The following is a 22,941-nucleotide window of genomic DNA, read 5'->3' on the forward strand; positions in this document are numbered from 1 at the left end:
GACAAAGGATTCTATGTAACTTGAAAGCTTGCATGCTGTTACATCAACCAAGGTTAGTCTGTTGAAGCTAAAGTTAGTTTTACTTGTTGTGTTTTGTGTAGTAGATTAAGCCTATGTATTTTTAACTGGAAGCAAGTTCCACTTGGGACTTAACCCCCAAGAAAAAGCACATAAGTTTGAGAGCCTGACATCACAACACTGCTGTATTATGCCAACATCCTGTTCTCACAGTTGCCAACTAAATGCCTATAGAAAGCTGTCAATCAGGAGCTTAGCAGCCACCCCACCTGTGGTTCCCAGTAACTGGTTTTCTGCCTCCAACAGTTGTCTGTGCCCAACTGTAGTGGTCACAGTTGGTTATCATTCTTACTCATGTTAGAACATTGCATTGAGGCAGTGCCAAGTGTTCCACAGAAAAATGTTGACTGGGATTTCATAGCAGTGCTCCAGCTGGTTTGTTTAAAAATAGTTTTTATGACTATCTTGATACAGAAGATTCTTTCAATATGAGGCCAGCTTATGAAAGCCCGAAGCTTTAGGCTCTCTTTTTCTCCCAATGGCAGCACTGGTAGAGAAATAAACCAAAAGAATAAAAGTAGGCAGATGTTTTTCTCAGTTTGCGGCATTCTGCCATTGGTGCTGGTGGTGTTAGAATGCTGCTGTAACCTGAATAATGTGAGTATTTGCATAGCAGTGAGCTCACCGAGCTTAATTTGCTTCTAGTATTTCCCCTGGCCACAGCTGCCAGAAGATAGTTTGCGTGTGCCTCACACTATCAGAGGTAAACAGAACCCGGATATAAAATATGAACACAATAGAATGTTTAAAATAAAGTGATTGCAGATCAAGTAGCTTGCCATTTTTCATTACTTATTCCTTAGGAGTGAAAAGAGGCTTACCCTTTGACAACCCCAGTGTGCCCCATAACCAAAATTAAATAGAGGAATAAGGCAACAGGGCATTGAGTGGAACAGCCCATCCTTTAGGCAGCTGCTGTGAGGAGATCTTCGAGAGCAGCTGGTGCTCTTTCAGATTCTTCTCCTTAATCTGTTTTGAGAGGAATGAGGAGAGGAGGGTCAGTTTAGTACTGTTAAAAGCACTGAGATTAATAAATTAGCAGGCATAGCATTGTAAAATCTGGATATCATTCTTCAGAATGCTTTCCGGTTGAGTGCTACCTGCAGATTAGTTCACAGAGATTAAATTGTTGCACGTGTTCCTCAATAGATAGATTTGCTTTCTCTTCATTCCTGTTTTCTATTTAAGGTGATTAAATTATGTCTTCTTGTGCTAGGCAAGACACCAATAGATGGAAAACTTAGCAGATTTACCCAGCAGCTGAAGGAAATATTCCCTCAGAGAATAAAACATAATTTGAATACATTAACATCAGCTCTAAGGACTGGTTGGTGCCTCTGTATGATAGTCCTTTGAATTCTAGTTTTGCTAAGTTGCTTCTAAATACAGTGGTACCTTGGGGTAAGTACTTAATTTATTCTGGAGGTCCATTCTTAACCTGAAACTGTTCTTAACCTGAAGCACCACTTTAGCTAATGGGGCCTCCTGCTGCCTCCTCGCCACCAGAGCACAATTTCTGTTCACATCCTGAAGCAAAGTTCTTAACCCAAGGTACTATTTCTGGGTTAGCGGAGTCTGTAACCTGAAGCATATGTAACCTGAAGCGTATGTAACCCGAGGTACCACTGTATGTAGAAACATGGTTTATATGATAGACTCTTAAACATGTCAGCTTATCTTATCATTAAGGTGTGTTTATCAAGCATCCTGTCAATTTAGGTTGTGTTTTGGCTTTGCTTGATTTTTTTGCATGAGGTGAAAAAGTGACTTAAACTGCCTTGCAGTCCTTCTGAAAGAAGCAACTCTGAACTTTCTTCATCCCCGCCTCCACATCGGCACTCTCCCTGAGAGTTTATTTTTAGTTTTCTGAGCTGCAACCTTTGGAAAGCATGCCAGTGGTACACTCGCACACACCAATTCGGAGGTGAAAGTTACCCAACAATTTCTCTTGCTTCCTGTAGCAGCTTTCTCAGGATGAAACGTACACAACCTGGTGTCATGGTGGTTCTTTGTGAATTTGTTTGAAGCTCTTTTGCAGGCAAAAGGGAGGGAAAGAGAGATCTGTGCCTGAGAAACCGTTTGCAGAGCAACTTCCTCTTTCCTGTCACTTCCTTCCAGGCAGTAAGATCTTCCTTACTTGCTTGTTTCTGTTAAGTTGATAAGTTTGCCTAAACCTGATCTCCATGCCTTCGGCTGTTGGTGGTGCCACCGTGGTTCAAGAGATTGGGGCTGGGCAGGTTCCCCGCCAGCATATGAGCACAACAACTGAACCAGGCGGAGGTCCAGCAGGGATCTACTCTGCTATCCTCAGCCGCAACCAGCCCATCATTGGAGTAAAGGAAAAGACCTTTCATGAGCTCCACAAGAAATGCCTTGAGAAGAAGATTCTTTATGAGGATCCAGATTTCCCTGCTAATGACTCCTCCCTCTTCTTCAGCCAAAAGCTCCCTGTCAAATTTGAGTGGAAGAGACCACTAGTAAGTAGGCTTCTTATCTCACGTAAAGTTGTTTATATTTGATGTTTGCAAATGTAATAAAGACATTTTTCCATTCCAAGTTAAAAAAAAAGAAAGCATAGATAGAAAAAATGATATCTGGGAAATAATGAGATTTTAAGAGGCTCCACGTGCTCCTTCAACTGATTTACCCTGATTTATTGAAAAACCCTTTTGTCAGGTATATCCAAATTTTCAGGGGGAAACACCATGATTTGTGTTGTTTGTGAGTAACACTATGTGGGCTACACAAACTAAATGGGAATGCAAATAGTTGCAAATAAACAATAAACTCTACTGTGAACAAACCCTGGAAATTCAATCAAGAGTATTCAGTTAGAAGCATGCTGAAAACCACCAGAAGTTCAAGGCTGAAATGCACAAGATTTTATAATTTGTGCATTCTATGAAAAAAAAATTCTACAATGGTTTAATGGAATCCAAGTTATACTCTAGTAAATAAATACACTAAAAATAGGGAAGACACTTGCATGCTGCAGAAAAATAGCTATGTTTCTAAATGGCAGTAAAATGCTATGGGTGACATATTTTAGTCTTATTTATTAATTTACTACCCCTTTATAGCCCACCTTTCCTCCAAGGTGGTATACATGGTTCTCCTCCTTCCCATTTTATCTTCACAACAACCCTGTGAGGTAGGTTAGGCTGAGAGACTGTAACTGGCCCAAGGTCACCCACAGAACTTCATGGCTGAGTGGGGATTTGAAGCCTGGTCTCTTAATCAGGTACATGTTTACTCAGAAGTAAATTCCACATTTCCAATGAGACTTACTCCTAGGTAAGCGAAAATGGAATGCTTTTATTAGCAACCATCTTTTATTTCCTTAACATTGCATTTCATTTTCATTAAATAATTTATCACAATATTTATACAATTCCATCAATTTATATAATTGATCATAAACAAAATTGCAGAGGTTTTGCAGCCATTGCCAGTGCAGCTTACAATTTCTTTTAGTCTATAATTATCAAAGCGCACACTGTGTGGATCTGGGCATAAAGTGAATGAGCCTTGGCATTTTTCACATATTATTATTATTATTATTATTATTAACCACAGTTTGCTTGGTTCAGGTGGCACATAAGCAGTTGGTTTAGAGTAATGTGAACTTTTTCAGCAATTTATTTCTGTTTCGTAGGAAATTTGTGAGAATCCACGCTTTATCATTGGTGGAGCCAACAGGAGTGACATTTGTCAAGGAGAATTAGGTACAAGTCCTTTCTTCAGAGCTGTTTTGTGTGTCTGATAAGTTTATTTAGCAAGTCCCTTTCCCCCCTGCAATGGCCTTTGGTTCCCAATTCAAATGTTGGGTAAGTTTGATTTGATTTACCCCCATGATCCTGATGTAGATCTTCATTCACCCCCTCTTTTTTCAAAAAACAAAACAAAACAATTTTTAATTGGTTTTTATACAATAACCATTAAACACTTATCTAGCAGTACAGCTAATAGTGTTTGTTTTATCCATTGTCTCTAGACATACACTTGCACATTCAGCATTCTTAACTCAGCCCCTTGTTCCCAATGTAGATCTTTATTTCCCCCTTGTTCCTGATATAAATCGTCACTCCACCACCCAAAATGGTGTGGAGTGCCATTTTGTGATTTGCCTCAGGTGCCAAAATGTCTTGGGCCGGCCCTGTCCTAACTAATATATGCCAGTTAAATGCAAATTGCTCTGAAGACCAAAAAAATATTTGTAGAAGCACTAATCCTTCAGTGGCATACATTCTCTGTTCCTCCTAGTAATTTAGACACTTAATTTGCCCTGCTCTATATAATTCCTCTCAGGTGACTGTTGGTTCCTGGCTGCCATTGCTTGTCTCACCTTGCATGAGAAGTTGCTGTTCCGGGTCATACCACGGGAGCAGACCTTCATAAAAGATTATGCTGGAATCTTTCACTTCCAGGTATGAGTTGTTGATCAGACACAAGAAGATGCTGCCTTTTGCAGTTCAGCTATGCCACAGTAACCAGCAGCATGGAATAGATTAATAGGCACTGATATCGAAGGCCTATTTTAATGACTTATTTGCTACTGTCACTTAACAAATCTATCTATCTATCTATCTAACAATACAATCACCTAACAAAGTCTAGCCCCAATTATAGTGAGCAAACCAGTTCTTAATCACAATCCACACATCACTTTTTTTCTAACACACATATAACTGCAAATTATATCTATCTGTCTATCTATCTATCTATCTATCTATCTAGCTATCTATCATCTTTTTCTCTCCAGTTTTGGCGTTATGGAAATTGGGTGGAAGTTATCATTGATGACCGTTTACCAACATATGGCAGTCAACTGGTCTTCACAAAATCCTCCCAGCAAAATGAATTTTGGAGTGCCTTACTGGAAAAAGCTTATGCAAAGTAAATATACTTTCTACACATTCCATTTCTGTATACTATATGCATATATTATACCCCTATTCAACTGTACATCTGTTTAAACTGAGGTAAATTAAATAATGTGTTATTCTTATAACAAATGTATATTATTCAGATGCATTTTGATTTTACAATAGAACAGATTCAAAAATGACCTATACCCCAATGAAAATGAATCATCAGAATTTATTTGGAGTTTTAATTTTGTTTTCTTGTTCCTTCTCAGGCTCCATGGCTCTTATGAGGCTCTCAAAGGAGGTAACACCACCGAGGCCATGGAAGATTTCACAGGAGGAGTAACAGAGTTCTATGAGATAAAGGATGTTCCTAAAGATATCTATAAAATCATGAAACATGCCTTTGAAAGAGGGTCACTCATGGCCTGCTCTATTGAGGTACATCCATTGAACCCATGCCTTTTCTGGGGTTAATTTCATACCACTCATATTCAGTAAGCATAAGACTGAACTGCCACTCCCATCATCCCAGGCCATTGGCCATGCTTGCTGGGGTTGAAGGGAGTTGTAGTTCAGCAACATATGGAGGACCAAATATTCCCCACATTTAAGTCTAAATCTGAGATACCATTTTAGTGCTCTTATGTCACTAGTAAGCACCACTGGTGAAAACATACATTCTTCTGTCCTATGGGCAAGAGGAAATAGAGGTATAAAAACTTGTTTTCCCAACTTTTATTAACTAATCTTGCTATTCTGCTTTATTTTTCATAATGCCTTCCTATTATTTTCCTCCCTCCCCACTTTTCTTTGTTCCAGGACAGTTCAGGGTTTATTTATGGCTCTGCTCCTGAAACTAATCTTGGATTATTAATTGCTCAAATGTTGAAGAATATGAATGAATTTCCAAATGACTCAGTCCAGCAGGCAGAGGAGATGACGAAACGGGTTTGTATTCCTTGCCAATAACCTAGGTTATTGCGTGCAAACAAATCGATTTACTCTGCTCAGTAAAATCCTATTAGTATTCAATAAAGTTCAGTGAGGCTTACTCCCAAATAAGCGGATATAGGATTGAAGCCTAACTGTGTGTTTGGCTTTGGGATTTGCTGCAGAAATCGTGGATTGCTGTGCAATTTCATTGTTCTGTATGGGACAAAGACATCGTATATTGTATATTGTAAGAGCAGTTTGCAAAGCTGCACATGGACCTTGGAGCAGGATGTTCTTCTAGAATATAAATGGCAAAACTTCTGTCTTATTGCCCTATTAGGAAACCTCATCTTTATCACGGGACATGCCCATCAATTTGCCTTCTCCTTTTCAAGAAGGTGGAATAGAAGAAAACAAAGCGGAAATGGGCAGAACATGTTGTCCTTTGAAAAATTCCGCACATGACACCGTTCTTATTCTTAACATGCTTCCTCTGCATTTTACAGCTTGTGGTTCCAATGCTGTTTGAGAGACGCATGACGAATGGACTGGTGACAGGTCATGCCTATTCAGTTACAGCAGTGGAAGAGGTAAGTGTAGATGCAAAAAGTAAATGTGTTTTGCTAGGGTACAAAAAAATCATGTAGCTCATGTACACAAATTAAGTGGTTAAGCAACCTCACCTTGAAAAGAAAGGAGAATATATTCACTGGTGTCAGTCAAGATCAGAGGTGCAAATAAAGCATGTTTAGAAGAGAAAATGGGAAGATGTTAAAGGGACTCCAATAATGATAGCATCCGTTCTTGTTTAAGGTGGAGTCTGTAAAAGGATGCATACTACACAGGCTGGTTGAATTAATTATGTTTTCCCCCCTTCCAAGATAACATTTAAAGGGGACAAGCTAAAACTCGTGCGGCTAAGAAATCCTTGGGGGCAAGTAGAATGGAATGGAGCCTGGAGTGACAAGTGAGTCAAGCCATTTGATTTTAAAAGATATTTTAATCTCACTTAATACACTTTGGTTCTTCTGCATGTTTACTAAGAAAGGTAAATGTCCTTTTGTGTTCTGGTGTGAAATTCAGAAGTTAGTGATATATACGTAATTTCTCCAAAGATGCTTTAAAGTGTGCTTAACTGTTTTGAAAGAGTGTAATGCCCAGGTAAAGTGTCATTGGGTGAGTTCCTACCTGCAATGCTCATCACTCAGTGCCTGAACTGATACATTACCAGTGATGACGCTTTTGTATTTCCTCATACCACTCAATGGCCTGTAGATTCAAGTGTGAGCCATCAAGTTTTGAGTAATCAAGTTATGTGACATGTTCACTGCTTTCCTAAACACCTGTTCTGAAAGGTAACTAAATGCAGTTCACCATTTGCTGAACAAACAAAGGGTAAACTTTTAATTTCTAGATCTAGCACAGAAAAGTTTGCATGTTGCTTTATGATTTGAGAAGCGAAGCACATTTACCTTTTAAAAAATCAGTTGTATACTGAAAGTTTCTTCTTCATTATATTGCAGTTCAGATGAATGGAATGTTATTGACAAAGCAGAGAAGACCCGCCTACAACATAAAGTTGCAGAGGATGGGGAGTTCTGGTAAATATCCCATGTTTCTCTCTCTCTCTCTCTCTCTCTCTCTCTCTCTCTCTCTCTCTCTCTCTCTTAATATGCTTTTCCTTCAGTCCTATGTTTGACTCAGAATCTACTGCCTTAGATTACTGGTTCCCAGTGAGCTGTTTTCCCCCCAGAGCTAAGCCATGGAACCATGCTTTTGAAAATGTGGATATATCTATGGTAGTTTTTGTTATGTGAACGGTGCTACAGACAACCTAGGTGGGTTACATGGACCTCCTGGTGTCCGTGGACACCCAGTTGGGAACCACTGGTCTAGAGGCAAACCACAAGCCCTTCTCCAGATTAGTCCACTTCATAGGAGCCAACTCTTGGGGCTAAGGTCCCATTGGCTCCCCCAATAAAATATTTGAGGGGGCCGCCACCCCCAAGTTGATGGGCATTCAAATGATGTGTGTACGCAACATCATGTGAAGGTGAAGAAGAAAAATTTTATTATTTGTACCCTGCCCATCTGACTGGGTTGTCCCAGCCAGTTTGGATGCCTTATAATCAATGTATTGGGGAATTAAAGGTTTCTTCCATATTTTTTTTCTACCTCTAGGATGTCTTTCCAAGATTTCCTCAGGTACTTCACAAAGCTGGAGATGTGTAATCTCACACCTGATACCCTGGTGGTTGATAAGCTTCAAACCTGGACGGTTTCAGTGACCGAAGGGCGGTGGGTGCGAGGCTGCACAGCAGGGGGCTGCCGAAACTATCCAGGTAAATAAAATATTGGTTGATTCGAATGGCATTACAGTGGTACCTCGGGTTACAAACACCTCGGGTTACAAACACTTTGGGTTACAGACTCCGCTAACCCGGAAGTAGTACCTCAGGTTAAGAACTTTACCTCAGGATGAGAACAGAAATCTTGCGGCGGCAGCGGGCGACCCCATTAGCTAAAGTGGTACCTCAGGTTAAGAACGGTTTCAGGTTAAGAAAGGACCTCTGGAACGAATTAAGTTTGTAACCAGAGGTACCACTGTAAAATGTTTTAAAGAATCCTCTGATTAATCAGGCAGAATATTTTTTAAAAATAGGAGAAAAAAGTACTTATAAAAAGATCCATAACAGTGTCTGTCTTAGAAGAGGTATTCCTCTATCTCTCAAACACAGAAGGGGATGCCACTAAAATGCTGCCTCCTGCAATACATGTATGTGCTTTCTAAAATCAAGGACGGGATGCCTTTTCTTTTCAAACAGTTGTGTTTGGCCAGGTCATTTTTCTTCGCCTGTGTGTCAGAAGTGGTTCTCTGGATGGAGCAGAGCTGCTTTGCTCACTTCCTGGCGGGTGGTCAGCATTGTGCAAACTCATCAGTGCAGCCAATTCCGTGCTCCTGCCAGTGCATTTGCACTGCATTGACTTCCCAGGCCATCTGTCCCTCTCCCTCCTGGTAAGAGACAACGACCCATCTTCTGGGAAGAAAACATAACAGCTCTGCCCCACCCAGCTTCTTCCACGTGTGCATGTGAGAGACAGGGGTCATACCCACTTTTGGCCACTCCCACTGCTGGCACGTGATGTAGGAGGATTGGCCAGGAGGGTATGAGGCCCTCTGACCAGAAAAGTTTAGCCACCCCTGCTTTAAATGAGCATCTTATTCCAGAGAAGTGTGGAGAGCAAACATGGTGAAGCTCATAATAAAGCAGGTCTGTTTGCTTTGCCCAGAGAAAAGTCTACAAATACATTAAAAAATGCCAAATTTCATTTTCTGAAAGAATTATATATCAAAACTGGAGGGGGGAATGATTACCACAGGGACTGTCAATGTAACTGTTTTGAGTGTTAAAATATTATTTTAAATTTGAATGTTTTGGGCTGGGCCACAGACACATTTTGGACCAATCCTCAGTACCGCTTGAAACTCCTGGAAGAAGATGATGACCCAGAAGATGACGAAGTTGCGTGCAGTTTCCTAGTTGCACTGATGCAGAAGAACAGGAGGAAAGAACGCAAGCTGGGAGCCAAGCTCCTCACTATTGGCTTTGCCATCTATGAGGTAGCATAGTTGCCACACTGCTGTGTTACCTGTCGCCTCAGTTAGAACTGAACAATAGAACTGGTCAAGTCCTGCCCCCAGTGATATATGCTCCACATACGGCTGACTGTATGTGAAGCAAGCCGTGAAAGGGGAATATTGCAGTAGTCTGCTTTTAAACATCACACTTATAAAACATGACATGAGCTACTTCAGAAAAATTATTTTTGTAGACAGTAGACCCTTGCATAATGCCTATATAACAGCCTTTGCCAGCTTCATACCCTCCAGATGTTTTGGACTAAAACGCCTATCAGTTGTGCTGTGCTGGCTGGAACGGATGGTGAAAATTGGCCCACAACATAGAAGAAATCACAAGTCCTTGTATAATTGTGGAATTAAAAGAATAGTTACCAGTTTACCTAGCTACTCAGTGGTTTGTTGCTTCCCAAAGATTGGCTTTTGAGGCAAGGTTTTAGCCAGCTTCTTATTGATTTTGTCCCTTACTTACTAACTTTTAACTATCAATTTGATTAATTTTGAAAAGATCCCAGGACCACACATAGGCAGAGGCATTGTCTTATATACCTCCCTAAGTAAATGAAATAAGAAGCTGCTACTTAGATTTTCACTGAGCAGATGTTTGTCAAAGCTGTGAACTTAGGCTGTGGGTGGTAGATGTAAATAAATATGCAATAAGCTTTCCTCCATCCATTCCTAATGGCATTTCTACTTTGTTTTTATCTCAGGTGCCAAAAGAGGTATGAACAGAATGAAGAAAGACCTGGTGGAACATTCTCAAATATCATCTTGGTTTAACGTTCTCAAATATTACTGCTTTTATGCTTCTCTGTGACAGCTGTTTGGAAGTGTCCATTCATGTTTCTTAATAGTGACTTGCCATAAATGTGAAGGGTGGATTTGCACATATCTTAGACATTTGTATTTTTCCTGTGTCAGGCGTCCCAAGCCATGCACTCAGATACACATGCAAGAGGTAATATCCAAGAGCACACATAACAATATTAAAAGGGGAATGTGTTACCAGAAATGAAAGGTGTGGAGTATTATATGTAGAAAAATATCTGTATGGTTTCATTGAAAATATGAGAATATGTTTTATATGTAACTACATAGAATTTGGAGAAATCACTCAAGCAGAGATACAACCTGTCACATACTTTTAAATAAATGTCACCCATCATTTGATGGTAATGTTCCTAGATAATGTGAGTAGTTTACAATCCTAAACCACCCTTCAAGTTTCATCACATGGAAAGAAGGATTAAACAGGTCATCTGTAGCCATCATGACTAAATCCCATTGAAACCAGCAGAAGCAGTTATGGCCAACTAGATAAGATGCAGGAAATTCTGATCTGGGGTTTCTTGCTTTTCTTCAAAGCATCTGCATTGGGCTTATTAATTTGTTTGGGGAAGTGAGAAATGGGCAGGATGGAATATTCAACCACCCAGAGCAGGTTGGCAAAAGTACAGCATCTGTTGCAATATCACTTTCCCAAGCAAATGAGCAAGCCCATGTGCATGCACTGAATTAGAAAGAGAAGATCCTGATTAAATATCTTTTACACTATATGCGGTTCAGCTCTTAGTCACATCTATCTAACCATAGCTGGATTGGGGCAATGTATTTAGGTGCAATACATTGCCAAGTGGTCAACGGAGCTTTGCTCTCTGTTTTTAAGCATGCCGTTTGAAAGTTCTGAGGCATACACAGTTTTTTGTTTGGCAGTTTATTGTTTTTGTTTACAGATGCAGGGTGACAAGAAGCATTTACAGAAGGACTTTTTCCTCTACAATGCCTCCAAAGTAAAGTGCAAGAGCTACATAAACATGAGAGAGGTCTCCGAACGCTTCCGGTTGCCTCCAAATGAATATGTCATCATCCCATCCACGTATGAACCTCACCAAGAGGGAGATTTTATCCTAAGAGTTTTCTCAGAAAAACAAAGTCATTCGGAGTAAGTAGAAGATCCGAGTTTTGTATTCCAAAACATTTATAAAAATAGCATTATTATACTTTTTGAGTGTTTGGAGTGTTTCGTGCCTAAGAACACAAGAAGAAACCTGCTGCATCAGATCTAAGGCCCATCTAGTGCAGCAGCCTGTTCTCCCAGGAGCCAATCAGATGCCTAAGGGAAACCCCAGAAGCAGGACCCGAGTGCAATAGCCCTCTCTCCATGTATCATTTCCAGCAACTGGTATTCAGAGGCGTACTGCCTCAGACAGTGGAGATGGAACAACATATCCTCCATGAATTTGTCTTATTCTGTCTTAAAACCAACCAAGTTGGTGGCCATCACTACATCTAGCGGAAGAACCTTCCACACTTTTAACTATGTCCTGTGTGGAATAGTGCTTCCTTTTGTCTGTCCTGGATCTTCCAACATTCAACTTAATTGGATGGCCCATGATTTCCGTACTACTTATACCAATCCTATCAAGTGTTATTCTTCACATTTTGCAGATGGGGATGGCTGAGGCAAAAATGATTTTCCTCAGGCAGGGGTAGGTAACCTTTTTTTTTAACCTGAGGGCCACCTTGCCTTATAGAGAACTTTCCAGGGGCCACATGGCCGTGCCAGGTGGGCAACAAAGGTGATGTAGCATATTGTAAAAAGTTGCACTACCTCTGTTGCCTCACCTGACAATGGCATGTGGCATTTGGAAGGTTCCCTATAAAGGAATGTGTCCTGTTGGCTAAAAAGTCACATGGAGTCAAAAGCCAAAGGTTTCTATACTCCCATCTCATTATCGGAAGATAATGTCCAGGTAAACAAGAGGTGTTATCACATTTCAAGGACACATTCCAGCCAGGCAGAACACTTGAAGAGGGTGTGGTAGACCAGGGCTGTGGAGGGCTGTGGCCTAAGGAGAGTCCTGAAGACCAAATAGAGCAACCTGAGGGGCCACATTTGGCCCCTGGGGCCTAAGGTTCCTCACTCCTGATCTAAGACCACTCCATGGGTAAAGTAATACTGGAACCAGGGATTTTGCTGCACCATCTCATTACACAAAGGCAGCAAACTCTTTGTCCCCCTGTCCATCATGCTGTGCTCTTTTGTTATACACCTGGATTAGAATGATTGCAATCTAAGGCTGTCATTTGATGCACACTTACCATTGAACACAGTGGAACTTGCTTATGAGAAAACATGAATAGAATTGTTCTGTGTACAAAGGAAGGCTGCTTAAAACCAAGCCTGGCTTCTCTATTGAAATGTGTCATCATGCAGTGCTTTCCAAGCCAAGTAAAAAGATGCACATCATAGAAATATCTTATCCCTCTTCCCATCGTTTCTCCCTTTACTCAACCCTTTCAATTTTACAGGGAAGTTGAAAACGAGATTGAAGTAGGACATCTTTCTGTGAGTACATTGTCTTTGACGTTTTCCCTCTTGGAGCCCTTGGTTGATTTGTGAAATGGCACAAAAGGTTATAACTGATGTCACTCTGTCAGACTCTATTGCCTGTTTCTAAACTTCATTGCAATTGCGGTATTGCTGCTGTTTGTGCTGTAGAATGGCTGCAATACCAGAAATGTACAAACTTGCCGTGTGCTTTTAAAACACACATATCAGAGTGATGAAAAACCCACCCCTGAGCCTTCTTTACTCTCAGCTTATTAATATTATTTTATTCACTGAGTGGGTGTCTAACTGACAAATCTGATGGCACCAGGGTGTGTGATGATGAGCCAATATGTAGACTGTGCTTTGTGAATTCACTGCCCTCTTTCTAACTGCCACGCTCTGATTTGCTGCTGCTTCTCCACTTCTTCTTCACCTCTCTCTCTAGCCAATCATATTTGTCTCAGACAGAGCAAACAAGAACAAGGATCCGAAAGGTGATGATGGGCCTAAAAAGGACAAGGGGAAAGCAAGCACAGATAAGAAAAAGAAAAGTGATGAGGTTTCTGTATCGGTCAGCATGAGGAAAGCTGTGTGTGCTCTAACTAGCATGTCCACGTGGCTGAACAGGGTCTAAACCTGGTCACACAGCAAGCATGCGGCTTCAGACATAATATTTGCCTCCTTCAGAAAACATCTCCTTGGGAGAATTATTCCTTACAGAGGAAACAAACATAATGCTCATGACCCTGTTCGCATGTAAAGCTTAGTCAAACCATGGTTTAGCATGAATAACCAAATGTGCAGGTTTCCGGAGCAAAAGATTGTGGTGGTACAGCTGTGCTCCATCTCCCCGACCCTGGTTCTGCTGCTGCGATGCTACCTGAGGCTAAGTCCTTGTTTGACTTAGTATTACGACCAAACCCCCTTCAGACAAACCATGAGTGGCAAACCAAGAACAAATCTTTGGTACAACTCATAGTTTTCTGGAGTGAGACAAACCATGAGCACAGGTTCAGGCATAAAAGTAAGTCAAACCATGGTTTAGCGCCAGCAAGAGAACAACCAGTGAAGCAGAAATAATCCTTACTCTGGGAACCACTGAGCCTGGTGTTATGCATGTTTACTCAGCAGTAAGTCCCACCATTATCAATGGGAGGTTTTCCTAAGTATGTGTCCATAGGATTGCAGCCTTAGAAAGTGCTGAGGCATCAAACAAAGCACCTTTGACAGGTCCATGGACAGAGTAGCTCCCCAAGAAGCAACCAAAAAGAGGAGGATGGGAAGAGCCCTTCTTTGGGGGGGGGGGACTGACTTGGGACCTCTCCAGATGTCCTGCAAAAGGTTTGGGGTAGACACATTGCTTTATTTCTGATCGGTGCATGTCCTGTAACTTCCTGCTGAAATCCTGTTACTTTTTATGCCACAAATGGCCTGGTTTATTTCCTGTCCCACTTTTATTGCGCTATAGTGACAGAGTGCCCCTCCAGCAATAATGTGGTAACACTGGAGAGGCATTGCAGAACAAGTAATAAAGCAGAATGATGTATGGATGATCCAGTATAAATCAACCCCTAAGGCCCTATTATTGTGTTAATGGCACGTTGCAGAAATCACCCACCCACCCAGATATAAACTCAGAATGAAGGGGCCCTTGGACAGAAATCATATCCTATATGAATGTCCTTTGGCTGAATTGCAAGGAAGCGTCCCAATAAACACCATCTTTTTTCTTCCAAAAACTCATTGATCAGTAGTTTCATTTCAATCAATCCTTTGCATTTTGTGTCTTTGCAGCCTGCTCAAAGAGATTCCAAGGAGAGTGAGGAAGAGAAACAGTTCAGAAATATTTTCCGGCAAATTGCTGGAGATGTGAGTACACAACTGCTTCTATTTTGTGTCAGACCAATACTGGCAACTTGTAAATAAATACGTAAGTAGTTTATCCAATGCCTTAAGCTATGTAAAGCTAATTGCAGAATATGTGAAAGTCTGTATCCTTCCTGTCAGTGCAAATTTAGGGCTGAATGAAAATGGCCCCCCAAAATTATCCACCCTATTTGCAGGTGGCAAAACTGGGGGTGGCACATCTTCCCTCTACTCCTGTTCCACCCTTTAAACGGAAGATGTTTAATTTTCATAACTCCAGCTGAATAATCTAGATACAGTCTTCAAATTAAAATGATTCAGACTATAACTATAAACTCTGAAGTAGCCTAACATTCTGCTGGGTCTGCTAGTCTGAATTGTCTCAAAATATTTTTGTGTGGTAAGATGACCTGTCCTTAACAGGGCAGCTTAGTTTCCAATGTACCCACTGTCTCTTGTCATACATCTCTGGTTAAATGGAATTTCATGTTTGAGGTAGGCTATATGAAGGGACCCGGGTGGCGCTGTGGGTTAAACCACAGAGCCTAGGGCTTGCCGATCAGAAGGTCGACGGTTTGAATCCCCACAACGGGGTGAGCTCCCGTTGCTCGGTCCCTGCTCCTGCCAACCTAGCAGTTCGAAAGCACGTCAAAGTGCAAGTAGATAAATAGGTACCGCTCCGGCGGGAAGGTAAATGGCATTTCCGTGTGCTGCTCTGGTTCGCCAGAAGCGGCTTAGTCATGCTGGCCACATGATCCGGAAGCTGTACGCTGGCTCCCTTGGCCAATAAAGCGAGATGAGTGCCGCAACCCCAGAGTCGGCCACGACTGGACCTAATGGTCAGGGGTCCCTTTACCTTTATAGCATATCTATATACACTGATCCAGTTCACAAGTTCACAAACAATCATGAGGGTTATTGGGGTGAAAATTCCTCTTCTACACAACTACAAGAATATATTGGAGCTCTGTCCTCTTTTCCATCTGGTTATCCTACACAGCCTGCTCTAATTTTGAATTAGGCCACCTTCTCTGTCACGTTAGAAATTCGCTTTTAAGTGCCTAAGTACATTTCCTTTGTCCACATCTGCATGCACACATTCCTGCTGTGGAAAGAGATTGGACCTGCCATTCTTGCAACTTTTTACTCCCTGATTAACTTTACCACTTTCTTGCCCCCTTCTTTTCCTCACAGGACATGGAGATCAGTGCTGATGAACTCCAGAATGTCCTCAACAATGTTCTGAAAAAACGTAAGCTTGGTTTCCCTTTCCGTCCTTCTATTCTGCCTGCCAAAAGAAATTACCAAACCCTGGGGTTTTGCACTAGTATCACTTCTTTGCTTACATTTTTTTAAATAAAAAAATAAATTTAAATTTCTATACTGTACCGCCCTTCATCTGAGGATCACAGGGCAGTTTTCAATAGAAAAAACACAAAAATACATATTAGCAAACAAAAACAATACCTCCCACAATTTAAGAGGCCATAGATTGTTTAATGATATAATGTATTTATGTTTACACTTTTAAATGTAAGTCACTTGGTTACCTTGTTAATGAGCAACTAATAAATCATCATCATCATCGTAAGTCTTATTTGAAGATATTTTTTAAAATATGGATGAAGGTCTTCCAGAAGAGTAATAAATTCCTCTTAGTCAATTATATGATGGCTAGGCATCAGTTTGCAAATGTTTAGAACAGTCTTCTGTTGCCAGAATCTTAAATCACCTAATAGTTGTGAAGTATTGGTTGTCAGTTTGTTTTTATTACCGTATATGGTGCCAATGACATCGGTGACAATCGCAGACTTAACAGTTGCTGGTGTTTAATCCAGACCCTTAAAGTAGTTGCTATAGATCAAAGTACATTTGGGCTATGTAAGGAGTTTCTTGGTCTGTGTCATAATAAATCCCAAGGTTTGTTTTTCAAGCAGACCTGCTATTAGTCATTGACCCGATTAACTGACCAATAAAATGTGCAATTATATATTAATGTTTATCTAATTTAACCCAATTATTTCAGACCAGGACCTGAAGACAAAAGGGTTTGCGCTGGAGTCCTGCCGCAGCATGATTGCTTTAATGGACGTATCCTTTTCAAAGCATGCACAATCGCTTCATATCGCAATACTGCTCCTAGAAGCATAGAATTGTAGAGTTCAAAGGGGCCGCGAGGGCCATCTAGTAGTTCAACCCCCTGTAATGCTTCACTGTGCCTTATCAATGGGTAGTCAGGCCATATAGAGGTATTGAACAGTGAGAATTCTGCAAGGAGATTCTGGAGCTGACAAGAGCGAGAACTACCTGCAAGCTTGGCTCAAAGGAACAGTAACCAAGTGAAATATAGTACAGTGGTACCTTGGTAGTCGAATGCCTTAGTTGTCAAACAAATTGGCTCTCGAATGTCACAAACCCGGAAGTGAGTGTTTCAGTTTGCGAACGTTTCTTGGAAGCCAAACATCTGAGGCGGCTTCCGCGACTTCCTATTGGCTGCAGGAAGCTCCTGCAGCCAATCGGAAGCCGCACCTTGGTTTCCAAACTGTCCTGGGAGTCAAATGGAACGGAACAGATTAAATTTGAGAACCAAGGTACGACTGTATTCACTTTATCATATATTTATAATTAATACAAATATTACTTGTCTTATAAAAATCTGACCTCTCTAGTTTTGAGCTATGTCTAAAATAACACTGTTACTGATTTATAGATAAGGGGGGGTGAATGAGTTGTGGTAAAGAAAAGCTGTTTCTCCTCTTATTGAAGAAAGTCAGTCAAATAGGTGGCTAAGTAGGAGATTTTATTCACTTTTTCTATCTCTGAACATTAAATCCTTCTCAGTTGGATATCATTTATCACCTCCTACCCCACCCCCCAAAAGAAGTCAGACTTTGTTCACTATATTTACATTTTATCTTTAACTAAAAACATCACAGACAGATGGTTCTGGGAAGATAAACCTTGATGAGTTTCGACACCTTTGGAATAAGATTAAGAGCTGGCAGGTATTCTTTGTTTCTTGCATATTTTGAAAAATAGAGGGTAAACTAGCTTGTGAATGTCAAAGTCTACACATAGCACGCCAAAATTGAACCACAAAAGATGACTGGGTTCCTCTCTACATCATTTCATTCTTTTTTTTTCATTTTCAGACCATTTTCAGACATTATGATACTGATCAATCAGGAACTATTAACAGCTACGAGATGCGTAATGCAGTTAAAGATGCAGGTATCACACAGGGATCAATGCTAATTTTGCTTAAAGAGCATTTTTATTCCTATTTTGTCTTTGATAAAGTGGGTTATATCCAACTAAGTCATTCTCAGATTAGACCCATTGACAAAGACCTATGTTAGATATGTCCATTAATTTCAATGGCTCAACTCTGAGTAAGACTTACTTTGATTCAACACTATGCTTTTGTTTTAGCAGGAAACATAGAGAAAGGGGACCTGGGACCTTCCAGAACTTTCTAAACTCCTACCTTCCTTTACCATTGGCCAAGCTTGTCTGGGGCTGATGGAATCTGGAGTTTCCCATTACTTATCCAAGTGATATTACCTCTAAAAAAAGGTCAGAGAATAGACAAAAGCAAATTCCTATCACCCAGGACGTTCCATTTTGTTTCTCTCCTCAGGGTTTCACCTGAATAACCAGTTGTATGACATCATTACAATGCGATATGCTGACAGAAATATGAACATTCAGTTTGACAGCTTCATCTGTTGTTTCGTGCGACTAGAGGGGATGTTCCGTGAGTATTTTTTAAAATGTATTTAAAATGGTTTTATCCAAGGAGTGCCCAAGGAGGTTAACTCGGAGTGTAATAAGCTCCATACCACATGGAAATGTTCCGATTGATTCAAATGCATGCATGTAATGCGGACAGTTTAGATGTAAACACTCTTCACAGCCAGGAGGCCTTTCTGGGTTTTGGAAAGCTTGCCTTCAAAATCATTCCAAACTTTCCTTGTCTGTGTTCTAGCTGCTGATTCATTTACTTATCCTCTAGCCTTTAGAGGCCCTAAGTACTTAAAAGGTTTTGGTGCACCCATATTCAAAATATAAACACGTGAGCCTTGGTGGACCAAGCGGCATTAGTCCCAAGATTAATGTATATTATTAATTTATAAATAATATATTTATTTATTTATTGTTGTTTTCATTTTTATTTTGGGGGTTGCCTTATCCCCCCAGCTGCACCATATGGTCATTTTCTAATAATTTTATCTCAGGATTGCCCTTTCCTCTCAAGAGATTAATAATGTTAAAAAAATTAACAGTCAATATGGACATACTGCTTGTTTCTAGGGCCTTTCCCCCATTCTTTTCCTTGGTATGGTGTCGAGCTGAGGCAGGGCTGGATTAACCATCAAGCAAAATAAGCACGTGCTTAGGACAGGCATAGGCAAACTCCAGCCCTCCAGATGTTTGGGACTACAATTCCCATCATCCCTGACCACTGGTCCTGTTAGCTAGGGATGATAGGAATTGTAGTCCCAAACATCTGGAGGGCCGGAGTTTGCCTATGCCTGTCCTAAAATTATTAGAAATTGCTATGCCATTTTTTATTCAAATTTTGGGTTTTGTTTTTTTTTGTTTTTGCCCATTCTGTTTGAAGATTAGCTTTCAAATATGGCAGCTATCAGGATCTTCCAAGCTTACTAATATCATTGCCTATATTTATGAATTCCCAGCACACACATCACACTGTTCAGGAGATGACTGGTATTTGTTTCTAGCATTTGAAACACTGAAGTTCTTGAAACCTCATAATTCTGAGGGCTGCTAGTTGGAATGCTCTATATTTTACATTGATTGACCGTATGCTTTGTTTTCTCCTGTCCCCTTAGGTGCATTTCATGCCTTTGATAAAGATGGCGATGGTATTATTAAACTGAATGTCTTAGAGGTAACCACTTTTACTTTGTGTTGTACTTCAGTTTACAGCTGTACTGTTCCAATTTTTCTCCTTAATGAGGGGGCATACTAAAAAGAATAGGAAGACTGAAGATAAAATCAGTTTGGGGGCTGATTCTCATGTTGCATTTCCTCCTAAATGTATGTATGCATGCATGTTTATATTGTGCACCCATACAGAGGTATTGGGAGCAATAAATAAACACCACCTTTTGTGGGTTTAGCAAGCTCACACCTTTCTTGTTTATAGTACTGTGAGAGGCAGTGAGAGATTTTACTTTCTTGGGCTCCATGATCACTGCAGATGGTGACAGCAGCCACGAAATTAAAAGACGCCTGCTTCTTGGGAGAAAAGCAATGACAAACCTAGACAGCATCTTAAAAAGCGGAGACATCACCTTGCCAACAAAGGTCCGTATAGTTAAAGCGATGGTTTTCCCAGTAGTGATGTATGGAAGTGAGAGCTGGACCATCAAGAAGGCTGATCGCCGAAGAATTGATGCTTGTGAATTATGGTGCTGGAGGAGACTCTTGAGAGTCCCATGGACTGCAAGAAGATCAAACCTATCCATTCTAAAGGAAATCAGCCCTGAGTGCTCACTGGAAGGACAGATCCTGAAGCTGAGGCTCCAATTCTTTGGCCACCTCATGAGAAGAGAAGACTCCCTGGAAAAGACCCTGACGTTGGAAAAGATGGAGGGCACAAGGAGAAGGGGACGACAGAGGACGAGATGGTTGGATAGTGTTCTCGAAGCTACCAGCATGAGTTTGACTAAATTGCGGGAGGCAGTGGAAGACAAGAGTGACTGGCGTGCTCTGGTCCATGGGGTCACGAAGAGTCGGACACGACTAAACGACTAAACAACACAACCCAATTGGGCATGACATGATATCTAGTAGCCCAACTGCTAGCCCATACCAAGTCCAAGTGTGGGGAGAGTTGACCATTCAGTTGGGCCCCTCAAGAAACCTGAGTGTGTTGCTGTCGATAGCCCCCAATATAATTTTAAATCTGACCCAATCCATGTTTACTCAGAAGTAAATCCCACTGTGTTTAATGGGGCTTGCAAGTGGAATGATAAACTTAGGAAGGTTACACAGATAGCCTAACAATTGTTCTGCACGTTAAACATTGCTGTTGTCACTTAACATTTCTCCCTTCCTTCCAGTGGCTGCAGCTAACCATGTATGCCTGAAAAACATCACTTCTGTTTCTGTCTTCCGTCTCAAAATTGCACCTTGTCTTTTGAACTGAAAGCAGCCGGTCGATATTCACTTGCAAGACAGGGACTTCTGCGAATCTCCATCTTTTAACAGCTTAGATGGCGAGGGCAGCACAACTCGAGAGGAACATAAGGAAGCAGCATCTATCTCCCTTTACCAAGTGACAGTAAATTGAAAATGTACTTTTCCAGTTATTGATAACTGACACCAGGACGAAGGCATATTTTGCATGAGAAAGTTGCAGCCCTCACTGTGTTGGGAAATGCATTGTTCTAGGGCACGCCGGCAATCCTTTACAACAGGGGTGGTGAACCTCAGGCCTGAATCTGGGCCTCTGGGCCTCTTTATCCAACCCTTGGGGCTCCTTGCCTCCACAGCATGCCTCAGCAGCCCTGCTCCATGCTCTGTGCTCAAGTGCTTTTGCCTGGCTGGAATATGCCTGTGAAATGTGATAATGCCACTTGCTTGCCCAGATGCAGCATGGAGAAATGCATCTTGAGGATTGTTGGAATTCTGCCTGGGTCAGAGGAATGTGCCACAAGCGTAGGCACCGGCAGATATTCCTGTCGACCTCCCCGCGTCTCCCAACCTCTGCTGATAAGCAGGCGAGGTCCGGCGATTCTTCTCAGATGTATGAGAGGAACACACCGTTCTTCCTCTCTCCCCTTTGGTGTCCCCAGGGAGGGGAAAGAAGCAGACAGAAAACTATTTACATCATTTATTTCTGCCTCTTACATCAGTACAGAGAATCATGTCTGCACTCAACAACAGCAAGAAAAAAACTCCACCCAAGTACATCCAGTACGGGTCATATGACACACACACACTGAGCTAACATCCGGTGCTCAGTACAGAATGGACTGCCCCTTTGTTCCCATGGCAACAGTCACAAACATCCTGTCTGGCTTTCCAGCCACAAGCAGCTGGCTGAGCTGCTAGAGCCTTTGCTTGCTGCAGCATTGGTGCTTTATGGTAACATACTCCCCCTAAAGTATCAATGTGTGCTGCGAGCAAAGCGTCATCCAGAGAAGAAAACAAACAGTTGTTATATTTATAACATTCCCCTGTTGTTTCAGTTCCACCCTTGGAACTACCCGCCACTGGTTTAACCAATGTACCTCTCTGGTTGTGTGACTTCGCATTACCTCGGTTAACAACTCTCTGTTGTGCCTTTGTCTCTGACTCAGACACAGCTTCAATCTGTCCTTGGTCGTTTACAACAGCAACATATGCAAGGTTAGCAAACTCCTTTGAATACCTCTTGGGTGGTACACCCTTCGTTGCTCCTTGCCTCCACAGCATGCCTCAGCAGCCCTGCTCCATGCTCTGTGCTCAAGTGCTTTTGCCTGGCTGGAATATGCCTGTGAAATGTGATAATGCCACTTGCTTGCCCAGATGCAGCATGGAGAAATGCATCTTGAGGATGTGCGTTGAAACCTCTGCTCGCATTCTTAAAATGTAGATGCTGTATACAAAGGTAAGAGCTGCCCCTGTTACTCTGCCCACCACTGACATGTAGACCCATAAGGTTTTTTGTTTTGTTTTTTTTTGTTTTTAAAAAAGATGGTCCTCCCTCCCGGCATTGCAAACAACTATTGTTTTAAGCTTGAAATGTTTTGCAGTAAGAGATCCTAAGGGGCCAGGAATCTTGGACAAGTTATCATTATTAAAACAGTTATTTCTAAAGTCACCTACAAGTGATGGATCTAGTTTTTAATGGAATTCAATGTTGCACTAAGGCAATTGTTCCGTCAGGGAAGCATTTGGGCTTGCTACCTATGACAATTCTTTCCTTTTCTCCCTTCCCACACTCGAGCCAATCTCAGAGGTAGAGAGAAAATCTCTGTTGGGCAAGCAGAGGTCCTTGTGCAGGACTTCTGGTGACAGGACTCATTAGTTGAATCCCACCCAATGTACTTGAAAAGAACGTGCCTCTTAATATTTAGCTGTGTGATAAATGTTTGCGTACTTCTATTTGCATCCTGCAGTCATATCTAAGCTACATTATTCCTGTGGCCAAAGTTTCCCCGCGACGGGGTGAGCTTCCGTTGCTCGCTCCCTGCTCCTGCCAA

At 41.4% G+C, this 22,941-nt stretch overlaps 2 protein-coding genes across 3 annotated transcripts in view; both read left to right on the plus strand.

The window, feature by feature from the left end:
• The window catches only part of GANC (glucosidase alpha, neutral C), a 138,223-nt gene that overhangs the window by 29,556 nt on the left and 85,726 nt on the right, over positions 1–22,941 (plus strand). The gene's annotated exons all lie outside the window — the stretch shown is intronic.
• On the plus strand, positions 1,844–21,366 carry CAPN3 (calpain 3). 2 transcript variants are annotated; one of them, XM_081003258.1, is made up of 23 exons: positions 1,845–2,555; positions 3,734–3,803; positions 4,387–4,505; positions 4,841–4,974; positions 5,219–5,387; positions 5,769–5,897; positions 6,389–6,472; positions 6,764–6,849; positions 7,406–7,483; positions 8,064–8,224; positions 9,335–9,504; positions 10,233–10,244; positions 11,256–11,464; positions 12,835–12,871; positions 13,302–13,415; positions 14,651–14,725; positions 15,917–15,974; positions 16,749–16,813; positions 17,659–17,727; positions 17,875–17,953; positions 18,363–18,479; positions 19,579–19,637; positions 20,815–21,366. In XM_081003258.1, exons 1-23 carry the CDS (start codon positions 2,262–2,264, stop codon positions 20,839–20,841), a joined length of 2,415 nt encoding a protein of 804 aa, XP_080859384.1. In that variant the 5' UTR covers positions 1,845–2,261; the 3' UTR covers positions 20,842–21,366. The 2 variants fall into 2 exon arrangements, with proteins under 2 accessions (XP_080859385.1, XP_080859384.1); XM_081003259.1 differs by lacking the exon at positions 13,302–13,415 and having other exon boundaries at positions 1,844–2,555.

Source organism: Podarcis pityusensis (assembly GCF_964106645.2).
Source record: "Podarcis pityusensis genome assembly, chromosome: 1".
In the NCBI taxonomy this organism is placed as follows: Eukaryota; Metazoa; Chordata; class Lepidosauria; order Squamata; family Lacertidae; genus Podarcis; species Podarcis pityusensis.